Here is a 12,581-nt window from a genome sequence, read left to right as displayed (position 1 = left end):
TCTTATGCTTTATTCCAGTCTCCACATAATCTTGTGGGAAAAATAGGTCACACTTTTTCCAACCTTTCTTTAATATTCTTTTATATTTTTCCCCTTTTTATTATTTTTCTTTTGTGCTTTTATTGCAATTTGTTTCTTCACCCTCTCTTTTTGTAGCCCATGTTGGGACAGCAAACCGGCACTTAGCAATAACCAGTAACATAAGCTCAATGTACACTCATCCACATCTTATCTAAACCCTAGAAGATTAAGGATCCCTAGTCAAAGGGACCAACCTGTCTGTACCCTGCCCTTTCCTGCACATAAAAAAAAAATAATAATAATAATTTGACTATCCATATTTTGACCGTAGTAGAAAAATAGAGAACAAGAATAAATAAACCTTAGTATCCTTGCCAATAACCATCCAATCATGGATTTTTCAATCTATTTTGTCTATGGGTTATGCTTGCTTGATTTAGGTTAGGAACATTTATTTTTGGACTACACTCATGACACAAATTAATTTCAAGTGTTTTTCTTTCTCACTTATATTTAACTTGTTATTTTGTCAACTGTAAATACTACATGTACGTGCAAATTTTGTGTCGAAAATCAAAAGAAAATTTTTGAAAACAAATAATAATTTATTTATCATAAGTGAAATGACAATCTTTGTGAAGTCTTTAAAATAAAGAATAATATTTTGAATATTATTACTAAATTATCTCAAATCCACATTTTGCTACATGATTTGTCTTTGAAAAATTGTTTCAATGTACCAATTTCGAACATGTGACATCTTATAAAATGTGTCACCTTTTTCGATACAATTTAGACGTTAAATAATATAATTTTATTTTATTTAATTATGTTTTGCAAAATATATCTACATGCAAACTTTTGTTCTAATAATTGTGAAATAAAAAAAGGCAAAAAAAATCAAGGTGTGGGTATGGGTTTGTTAATGAGTCAAAGAGACACCCCTCATGTATCATAAAAGCAAATATAAATATATTTAAAAAATTCCCATATGAAAGATATAGAGATTTATGTCGTGATAATCAAAGTAAAGAAGGTTTGAATGGAGTTAAACAATAATCCAATTGCAATATGTTTTTTGACCAACAAAACCCCTGTCACCCTCAGCTCAATGTGTTGTGTTTAGTCAATACATTAAAACAGCTGTGACCATGTAACTGCACGTTCTAGTTTCACTTTAAAGTAGTAAACAACTAGCAGCTTCCACCTCCCGAACAGTTTAATTATGGATAATAAATAAATATTTATAAAATTATTATTATTCTTTTTATTGAATTAATTATTTACTTTCTTCATTTTAAATGATATTAATTATAATTTTATCTGTAATTAAGATTTCAAAAAAATAAATGTTGAAAGATCTTAAATTCATCTTTTAATTTCACATAATATCATTTTATTGAAGGGCATTTAAGTAATTTTGATTCCCACCATGCCTTCTCTTGACCCCACCAAAGTTCCTGAGATCACATTTTGTCTGCGTACGGCTTGATGCCCCAAAGTGGCCCCCACTCGAACACATGATCTAAGGGAAACATCAAAGATCCTAAAAAGGTCATAAAAACTATTTCGTGTGGGTACTTTCGTCTACTAAAAGTCAGCACTGACAACGTGGCAGAGAATGATTAGTCCATGTATACCAAAGTTAATCCAAGGTTCGGATCCCAAGGCCAATCACGTGCCATTCGGCCCCACCTCACGTGCTCCCATTTTTCACTTTTCACTGAACTTAGCTGGAGTTGAGCAAGCTTTGATTCGCTGTTGTGGGCTCCATCCGCAACACGGTGAATCTGTGTCGTGACACGTTGGCAAAAAACCCAACGCCGTGCAACCGACGGTTTTTGAACGTGCGAGATGGGTGCCATATTCAACAAGGTCTCCTTACTTGCTCGCACGCACGATGCACATCACAGAATTCATCATTTTGCCCATGCTAAATTGATAAATTGAACAAGGTTACCAAGGGTAAATTCGTCATGAAAATATAAGGAAGGTTACCCTGTCTTTTCTTTCATCAACCCCATGTGTATGTGACAACTAATTCCTAATGCAAAGTTTATTATTATTTTTATTTTCTTAGTAAATTGACGATGAGTGAATCGTTGAACTTTTGTATTACATTCTTTTAAAATAATTTATTTAATTTAATTAAAAAAAGGATCAAATAAGTACGGGCATATGACTATTGAACAGTAGCACATCATGTGAGCATCAACTAGTAATCGATCATTAATGCAAAAATTTTTATATTGTCTTTTTAGGTATAATTTGTAGAACTTTAGAGAGAGTATAGACTTTGAATTAAAGAAAAAAACTATGGGTTTAAACGATCCAATTGGCCAGCAAGAGTGGACATAGTTAATGAGTCAAAATTTTTTTAGTCCATGTCTATGGGGATTTGCTATTAATTAAAGCTACAATGGAATAGTATGTTTAGGCAATTCCTCAAGTGATTTAGATATTTTTGAAGTTGATTTGTAATTTAAAAAAGTTTGAAAAATATTCAAGCAACGAATCAATGGATGGGCACCCATTTTAGGGCACAATGCCATGTGCTTCTTCCCATAGGTTTAGATACATTGGCCATATTTTTTTTTCTCTTCCCCTTACCGACACATGGAGGTTTTTGGATTGGGGAAGGACTTTCCATTATTTGTATTTGTATACTAATGAAAGTTAGATAAAAAAATTTTTATTTGGGCAAGATGGTGAGGTAGTTTCTAGTTGCATAAGATTATGCTTTTTTTCATGTTGTTATGTATGGTCTATAATTAGTTCCTACCCTACCTTAAAGACCTCCAAGCAATACCCTTGCCCTATCCTTCCAATGAAGCAAATGGTAGCAATAAACATTGAACAGCAAAACATAATGTAAAAAAAAAGGGAGAAAACTACCCATTGGTACAACATGCACAAAAGGGGTTGATATGCATTCATTTTGTAGTTAATTGTAATAAATAAATTATCTTATTTACATAAATAATATGTGTCAAGAATTAATACGTTGTTATAAATACATGGCCCCCAACACATTTTGTTATAATCATAAGTTATTTGTTGAAAAAAAAAATGATAGACGTAACACCTTTCCTCCTCTTGTCTTTAAAGGGAAGAAATGGTATGTCCATCATATTACTTTATGAGAATGCTATGTTAACATTTAATTGTATTAAACATGTGTGTCACACATTAACAATTAAATTGTCATATAATGTTCAACTTGCAAATAAGAAAAGTGCCCCACCATACAAATACAAAATTGATAAGGATATAGATTTTCCCTTACAAAGAAACTTTAAACAAAAAAAAAAAACACACACATGGATTAATTAAGAAACTAATTCTTAGGACCTAATATTTTCTTTCAATAGAATGAGATGTCATACCACACCAAGCTATGGAATTATTGTTATTTTCCCATTTCCATAGTTTGAAGAGAAACCCATAGGTTGGATTTTATGGCACCAAATCCAATTTTTATAGTGCATAGAGCCTAACCTCCTACAACATAAAATAAAATGGGTTTCACCCTAATTTGCTTTTGAAAAGAAGGGAAGAAGTCTTTTAGAAGGAAGTTATTCAAAGAGTGCAACCCAAGTTATTCAAAGGATATGCATGTAGTCCCTTTTTCAAATATATTAGCAGATTTTTTCAGAAGAAAAGAGAGAGAGAGAGAGAGAGTATTTTAGAAGGAATTGATGCAAAGAGTACAATTCAAGTTAGTTAAAAGAGAGTGAAAGGAGAAGGGGGGGACTATGGGGTCTTGACTTGAGTGAGTGAGTGAGGTTCATCATTTCTCAGAGGCTATAAACCCTAAACATGTTTCTGTTATGCAGTCACTTTTATTAACCTTTTCCTCATATTATTATATATAAAAAAATCAACACTTTTGTTAATAACAAATCCCAAATTTGGTATTCTTTATTTGCTGGTAATGATCTTTCCAATTTTGAACAACCTGTGGCTCCCATCCACAGGGTGTGGGAGAAAAAATTAATTAATTTCCATTAGGTGTTGTAGGGTTATGTTGTAAAAATAGAATAGGCAAATCCCACTCGGTGACAGCAAATTTGCCTTTTTTTTACATAGGTTTGCCCTTTTTAATTAACTTTAAATAGAGTGGAAAAGACTTTAATACACCGGTTAAGTCTCGAAATAAATAATTTTAAAAATAAGAATTTAAAATATATATAAGAAAAAAACAACAACAGCAAAAAGAGATGAAATATTTCTATCAACTATAGATTGCAAGCATTTACCACAGAAAAAGTACAAAGTAAAATTAATTTTGAGGAATGTCCGCAAATGCTATTCACTTGCTGGTGAATATTTCCAGCCTTTTTACTCTCGCAATAAAAAGAGAGAATAATTCAGAATGAGTGGGAGGGACCCAAAAAATTATTCAATAAACCATAATTTTTTTTTATAAATATATCTAATTACCAAAGTTAAAGATTTTACGAGATATTATGTCAAACACTTCAAAAATATTTATGCAAGATGTTTCAATTCTATTTCGAACAAGTAGGAGATTTTTCAAAAATAATGATATCGCGACTCATATATATTTTTATTGGTATATATTAAATGAGTTCTATTTACTTAGTGACCATTGACCAATCTTCTCAAATTGGAAAAAAAAATTATAAACCACTGGCTATGGCTTTAACTCTGTTGAGGGTAACAAAATCATACCTACAATGACTACATTTATGGTAATCATAGTTTTTCCCATCAAATTTCATAATTAGTAGTCAATACCAACAAAAAAATGATAGTTTTTAATTCAAATTATTGGAATTAAATGATTCAAAAATACATATACGTACAAAAATTAAATAATTTTATCATAGAGCAGTGATTTGTGGTGTAGATGTATCCAATCCAATGTACTTGATGCACTCTCTAAGGCAAATAAAGTAAATAGTATTATTAAAGGCTTATTCAACTCTCATTATCTCCACGAAACGTAATGCAATTAACTACAAACCGTATTACATAAGTTGAAATTAAAAGGATTTAATTCAATGCCATCACCTCAATTAATATACATTTATTCAAATTGGTTAGACAAATGTAGCAAAAAACACACATGATCACAAAAATGGTATTAATGGAGAGCCAAAGAAGCTTCTTTTGCCTTTGCCTGTATCCAATACCACACGCTTCACACTAGATCTTGGGGGTAAAACTTCATTCTCATTTGATTTGATTGATCATATTCAGCTTAAATATATCAATTTTTTTAATTAATTATATAATATAAATAAATAAATAATTATAATTATTTTATTTTTAATTTTACGGCCATATATGAAAGCTTCATGCAGAGAACAACCGCGTTAGGTTGTTTGACAGCCCGAAAGAGGGAATAGTTGTATGCTTATGGGAAATTGGTGGCAGATCTAATCCACTAGGAATGTGAAAACCAAGTGGAGGATAAAATCCACGCGTCATTTTTCAGTGCCACGTCAATATACCCAATGGAAGAACGCCACGTCAGTAAAATACGACGTACGTGAATCCACACTCTCATCTCCACGCGTGACCTAGTTTTCTTTTGGTATTGACCTATTTTTGGTTGGCCATTTAAGGCGGTTAAAAAAAATGTAAAAAAATAAAAAAGGGAGGAAATTCCTGTGTCAGGTTAAAATATTCTAACCAAGAAGAAAAAAAAGTAGCTTATCTTCTTCCTCTTGTGTATAAAATCCAGCCATTGGCCTCCAATCTGTCTTCACCCAAATTTGAGTGTGAAAAAAAAATGAAAACTTGGGAAAAGAATAGAGGAAGGGTGGGACCCAAGGGGGTAATCAGGGAGAGAGAGAGATAGAGAGAGAAAGAGAAGACTTCAACATCAAGACAGAGGAGAAGGAGAGTAAAAGACAGCTAGCAATGAAGGAGGAGGCGCACCTACCATAAACCCTTCAGTCCCTTCTTCCTCTCCTTTTTAGCCTTTGTTTCCTTCCTCTCTCTTCTTTCAAAACCTTCCCACTTCTCTCTCTCTCTCTCTCTCTCTCTCTCTCCTTCTGTCTTCTCTTATCAAGGTATTGTTGTTCAAAGCCATTGCTTTTACTACTGCATACATACTTCTTCTCTCACTACAACTCAATCAAAACATGAAGAGGGTTTGAACTTGTTTGGATTGCTAGGTAGCTGAAATTTTCATTCTTTTTTGAGGTTTTTGGAATTGGGTTTTTCGTAGGGGGGACAGTCTTTTGGGATTCTCAATCAAAGTTTTTGTCTTTGGGCGGGAATTATAGTTTTTGAGTTCAAGTTTAGTCTTTTTCAGTGTGTTCTTCTTCTTTTGAACATTTGGACTGGTGTTACATTGAAAATTTCAGTGTCGGCAGGGAGTAAGATTATAGAATTATAGGTTCGAGAAGCATTTTTTTTCCCCTTTTCTTCAAGAATACTCTGTTTGGTAGCTGAGAAAGTGTAGGAAATGAGAAGGATTTGAACTGAATTGGAGAACTAAAGTTTTTTTCATTATTTCAGTATTCCAAGCGGCAACCCCAATTATGAACTAAAACCAACTTTTCAATTTCTTTTTTTTACTGAATTGGGTTCACATTTTGTCTTACCAATTAAGCAAAAGGAAATCATATTCTCAAAATTCAATTCCTTTTTTCCTTCACTTTCTTGGGGAACAAACAGAGTAATGTAATAAAAAAAAGTACAAAATAAAATGCTTCCCTGTTGGTTTTGGTTTTTCTGGAACACTTAAACATAAGAAAAGCTTCTGCTGCATTCTTTTTCAAAAACAAATAGCACTGTATTATTTCAGCTATCAAAGTAGTCTTATGTACTAACAATTTCACTTTTTGTTAACTCTTCTTGCAGGTTTCTCAGGCGAAATTCTCCTCATTTTCCTAGAAATTATCTCGTCTTCCCCGAAAGTTTTTTCTCACCAGTAACAGAGGTTTGCTTCAGAATCCCTTTGTCTTCTTTTTTGTTTTTTCCTTCAAATTTTGAAAAAAAAGAATAATCCCCTGTTTGGGAAATAAACAAATGTCAGCTTCCCTTGGACCACCTTGGACCACCTTGCACCAATTTACTTTGGAAGCTTTCATCCACCTTCCCTTTGCAAACAAAAAAAAACCGACATTTTCCTTCAAAATTTACAGATACTCACAATTGGGAGTAACCCAAATTTGAAATTTCAATTTTCAAACAAATAAATCCATAATGAGTTTCAAAAGGAAGTTACTTATGTGGTATGTCACTAAAGCTCTTTCAAAGCTGGCGCTTGATACTAACATGCGCCACACGGCTCAATCAATTCAGCACTGCCCACTTCCTTTATAATTTATATACTCGTTGTAGACATTCACATGCAACACTAATCATTTTTCTTTTTTGCAGGGTTTTTTTATTATATTTTATATAAAAGAAAACATGATTGGGCCAACGAACTTCATCGATGAGATAGATTGCGGCAGCTTCTTCGACCACATAGACGACCTCCTGGACTTCCCTAACGAGGATGTCGAGGCTGGTTTATCCGCCTCCGACTCCGCCGTGAACGCCTCCGCTTTTCCCAGCATTTGGACAACTCATTCCGAGTCATTGCCTGGTTCTGACTCTGTTTTTTCCAACAACAGTGCTTCTGACCTCTCCGCGGAACTCTCTGTTCCGGTTAGTGTCAGTTTCATCCCTGATTTTTTTTCCCAATAATGACGTCATAGGTCTCACTTATTTTTTGGGGGGTTTTTTTTTTGGAGTTTAGCAAATTAACTTTTGTGAATAGGGGGATTTTGAATAATAATTTTAATTATATATAATTATTCGTTAAGGTTTGATATTGATTGTCGGCTACGTGGGTGGAAATGTGGAATCCACCCCATAGTTTTGCATTATTTAGTGGCATAATTATTGCTTCAGTCATGGAAGTCACGTGATTTGCTGTCTGATTAGTTATACATGCTTAGGTGGCAAATATAAAAGATTTTCTTATTATTATTTATTAAAAGAAAAAAAAAGTCACTTGTAATCTTCTGTTAGCCTGGAATTTTAAGGATTTCAAATGCTTTTGATTTCAAGTGTTGACCCAGATTACTGTTTGGTTGCAGTATGAGGACATTGTTCAATTGGAATGGTTGTCAAACTTTGTGGATGATTCTCAATGTGGAGCAAGCTTGACTATTAAGAAAGAAGAGTCCTCTTCCATTACTAAGGACTCATCCCAGCATCAGTTCCAGACTTCCAGTCCGGTTTCTGTTCTTGAGAGCAGCAGCTCCTGCTCAGGAGAGAAGACATTGCCTCGCAGTCCTGAGACAGCTGCCCCTGGGAGGCGTGGACGTGCTCGTAGCAAACGTCCCCGCCCTACCACCTTCAATCCTCGTCCTGCGATTCAGCTTATCTCCCCTACTTCATCTGTCAATGAGAATGACACCCCTCAGCCGTTTGTTGTCCCCAAGGTGCCTTCTGACTCTGAGAATTATGCTGAGTCGCGGCTCTTGATCAAGATTCCTAGGCAAGTTAATCCCGAACATAAGAAGAAAAAGAAGATCAAGTTGTCACTTCCAACTGCTCCTGCTGATAATAATCAAAATTCATCAGGGCAAGCGGTTAGGAAATGTATGCACTGTGAGATAACAAAGACGCCACAATGGAGAGCAGGGCCTATGGGGCCAAAAACACTTTGCAATGCTTGTGGCGTGCGGTACAAGTCAGGCAGGCTCTTCCCTGAGTACCGGCCTGCAGCAAGTCCAACATTTGTTCCCTCATTGCACTCCAATTCGCACAAGAAGGTGATTGAGATGAGAAACAAAGGTGGTGCAGCACCAACAACAATGGTCACCAGTTCACCAGAGTTGATTCCCAATAAAAGCAACCCAGCGTTGGATTTTATGTGAGGGAGGGTGTGGGGAATTGTTGAATCCCCATTGCTGGGATAAACTTTCTCCTCTCTGTTTCCCTCTCTCTCTCTCTTTTTTACCCTTGTGTTATTCTCTTACTGTTATTTTATCTCTTTGTTCATTGTTTTTTTGTACAGGGTTGGAATGGGGGAATAGGAGCAATAGATGACCAATATTTTTAGATAGTAGAGAGGGGGTTGTAATGAGAGAACTGAGAAAAAAAGGGTAGAGAACATGGAAGCTTAAGGGTAGCAAGAGTTGTAGGTTTAGTATTGAGTAAGCCTTTAAAGGTCATTAGTTATTGGAGTCTGTGTTGTTTTCCTTCCCTTTTTTTTGCATTCTTTCTTTTTTTTTTAATCTTCTTCCTCCTCATGGGAATTCTTTTTGCAGTTTATTTGTTAGTAGAAATCAAAATTTCTGAGATGAGTAATGGAATTTGAGAACTTGTTATTTTCAGTTGAAAAGAAAAAAGCTTCTCCTATATAGGAGCATCTCTTCTTCAATTTTTCCTTCCATTCTACACATTCCACCATTAAGGCCGCTACTTTTTTGCTTGTTTCTTCAATAGCAACGAACATTCAGCTCTCCCCCAACTGCTGTCATGACCATGAAAATATAATTGGAAGCTTGTTTGGAACTCTAGCAAAGCTTTCTAATGGGTAATTGAAAAAAAAAAATAAAAATTGCCCATTTTGAGGAAAACGTTAAGGGTTGGTGATAAGGAGACATGGTGGAAAAAGGTTGTTTGAAGTGTGTGAGGAGGTTTCATCAGATGTTTTCTTTTGAGTGATAAAGACCCAAAAATCAGAAAGCAAATAAATGATTTTATGTCACACTTGACAATCTTGAGTTTGAAGCAAAAGTAGGCTTGCCATAGATATCATGGTTGATGAACCAAACTGAGCAAATCCCTGATATTTTAAGTAATGGAAATGTTGCAGGAGAATGGAGCTTTGTTTTGAAAACAAATCCCCCCCAGAGCCTTCACCTTTTTTCAAGCTAATTTGGTTAGATAATCAAAATCAATGTAATCATGCGTAAGGTTGTTATGAAGCATTTGGCAGTGTGTCCCAATCCTCCTAATATCTGACTCAACTCTACCAAACATTAAAAAGTTTTCTACTCCATTACAGGTAATGATTAGTGTTACAAAGCATATAAGAAACAAAAAATTAAAATTAAAAATCAATGATAGTAGTTACTTTCATTATTCTAAAGTTGATTGGACTTCTAATCATATGGTTTGATACTTCTGGGGGGCATGTTTTAAGTAATGCTTTGATTGTGAACAGCTTTACCAATAGGGACAGTGATAGGACAATATACCACAAGTGAGAATTGTGTCAATCTCATTGTCAATTCCATCACCAACCACAAAAAAAAAAAAATTGCCTCAACAACCTGAATATTTGCTCCATCAAACCAATCCAGGTTGGGATTGTCTTGAGAGAAAGATCAATTTTAGTTGCAGTTAAGAACGGATTGAAGGTGGTGTTCAATTTTATATTATAAGTAATTAATTTTTATTTCAAATCAAATCATTGATTCAATCTATTACAGATTAAGCTTTCCTAGATGAATTTTGTTTTCTCAAACAAATCCAAGCTAGGGAAAGTCCAAAGTGGCATTCTATATGGGAAGATGAGGGCCCAGATTAGGTTAGAGCTACTAGCCAAATAGTTCATGCCAAACCCAAAGTAATATGAGTACAAGAAAACACCAATATGTTTTGTTGCATGTGTGGACACTAAGATGAACCAATTTGAAATTTATGTTTAGAAAATCAGGTAATATTCAAGGTAAGAAAAGAATAATGAAGTGGGTAAGCAGAAATGTTCCCAAATTTGTCCATACAAGTATGATTCCTCGTATAAAAAAAAAATGCTGGTCCCCATAAGGCTTATAAGCCATTGGCCAGTAGTCCTGGATTCCCTTCAATCAGTACTCAAGCCTTAATGGCTATTGCAATCAAAGTAGGTGAGTGAAACTTAAGAAATAAAAAAAATATTTTGATTGAAGGGTTTTTGTTAAGTTTAATAGGATGGTAAACTGCTAAAGTTAAACCAATTGTTTTATTTAAAGGGAATGGCTTGGCCTAATGTCGGCCAAATAACTGGACTTGGCTGAGCTACGGCTGTGAGGTTTTTAATGTGTAAAACCCAGACAAGGTTAACAATTTGAAAGGGTATTATACAAAATTATTTGCAGATTAAAATGCAAAGGCAAGATTCTACCTTTTCCATGTCTCTTTAGGAAAGCAAGCTACTAACGGTTAAAGATTATATGAAGATTAGAAAAATTACAACTTAATTTTGTATTAGATGAGTCTAACTGAGTTTGATGTCATGAATAGGCTCTGTAATTAAGTGATACTGTATGGTGTATAAAGTGTAATCCCTAAATATTACTAGTAGTTTTAACATTGTCAAGGACAATTTGGAGTAGTCAAAGTCAAGCACATGGCCCAAAATTGAGTCCAAAAATTGATGATTGTGTTTGGCAAATTTGGACCAAAGCTCAAACAAAGTCCAAAATAAGTTTTATAGGCTCAAAATCCCGAATGCATAATGATCTACTTACACTTGTCAATAGAAACCAATGACAAATTGGGTCAATCCGCACCAAGTTATATAGCCAACCAAGGTTGAATACCTAACCAAATATCTCCTTCATGAATGTGTGTGGGAGTGTTGATTGAGTCAGTTGGGATAAGGCAAGAGTAAGCTATGATTTTAGATTTGTTTTACTTCATATAATGATATAAATTTGTTGAAAAATAGAGTGGTCGTCAATAGAAAATTAATAAAAAAAAGGATGAGAGTGGTAGACACAGATATATATAGGTCAAGAAATTTGGTTTGCACTATCAAGTTACTTGATTAACTTGAGATGGCAAATGGATGGTCCTCCATAGGTAGTCATGCTCTTTAAATTGTTAACTTTGTTTTTGAAATTTCAGTTCATTTAAATTAATTTTTAACTTTTAATTAATAGTTGTGGATATCAGAACTCTAAATGGTAAAACCTATGCTTGGGAACTATGAGTGGAAGGGAAGTAGGAGGAGAAGACATGGAGGAAGAAGGAAAGAGGGGATATGGCCAAGGTCCTAGATTTAGGACCCCGACTCCTACTCCTGCGGATTCTAGAGAGCTTATCCATCATTAACTTATATTTAAAGCAAGCTAGGGCTTTGCTTTCATTAACGAGCTGTCTTTAAGGGAATTTAATAATATTAATATTTAAAAGTAAGATCGGTCAAATGGTTTAAAATCCACAAAGGGGAGGATAAATAGTGATTATCTATGTTGATGGATATCTTATAATCGGGTACCCATATTACTTGACTTGATTAATTAAGATTAGATTATTTTATAATTAAGTTCAAGTAAGGTTTAGGTAGTAAAACAACTACTTGTCACGAGTTAGGATAATGATCTTAAGATTCAAATAGCAATTCAATAATTTAATTGTGTATTTATAAGGTTAGGGTAACCTATCAAATAACAAAATTCTGGTTATGGTACTTGAAAAATAATGGGTACTTGGCATCTCTAATTATGTGTGAAAATAATGCGAACTTTAAGGAAAAATATTTTATGTACTTCATTAAAACTATGACGCCACTATAATTTATCATTTCCCTTAAAATAATATCTTCATCATATATATTGAAAATTATCACATTAACCATTGACAACCAC

The 12,581-nt window shown here is 34.1% G+C and overlaps 1 protein-coding gene across 2 annotated transcripts; it reads left to right on the top strand.

Moving 5' to 3' along the window:
* On the top strand, positions 5,789-9,382 carry LOC18586408 (GATA transcription factor 8). 2 transcript variants are annotated; one of them, XM_018129603.1, is made up of 4 exons: positions 5,789-6,065; positions 6,862-6,940; positions 7,384-7,656; positions 8,091-9,382. In XM_018129603.1, exons 3-4 carry the CDS (start codon positions 7,417-7,419, stop codon positions 8,874-8,876), a joined length of 1,026 nt encoding a protein of 341 aa, XP_017985092.1. In that variant the 5' UTR covers positions 5,789-6,065; positions 6,862-6,940; positions 7,384-7,416; the 3' UTR covers positions 8,877-9,382. The 2 variants fall into 2 exon arrangements, with proteins under 2 accessions (XP_017985092.1, XP_007009854.2); XM_007009792.2 differs by lacking the exon at positions 5,789-6,065 and adding an exon at positions 6,075-6,170.

Source organism: Theobroma cacao, chromosome 10 (assembly GCF_000208745.1).
Source record: "Theobroma cacao cultivar B97-61/B2 chromosome 10, Criollo_cocoa_genome_V2, whole genome shotgun sequence".
NCBI classification, from domain to species: domain Eukaryota; kingdom Viridiplantae; phylum Streptophyta; class Magnoliopsida; order Malvales; family Malvaceae; genus Theobroma; species Theobroma cacao.
The sequence above is the reverse complement of the archived record's forward strand: the minus strand, read 5'-3'. Positions and strand labels throughout refer to the sequence as shown.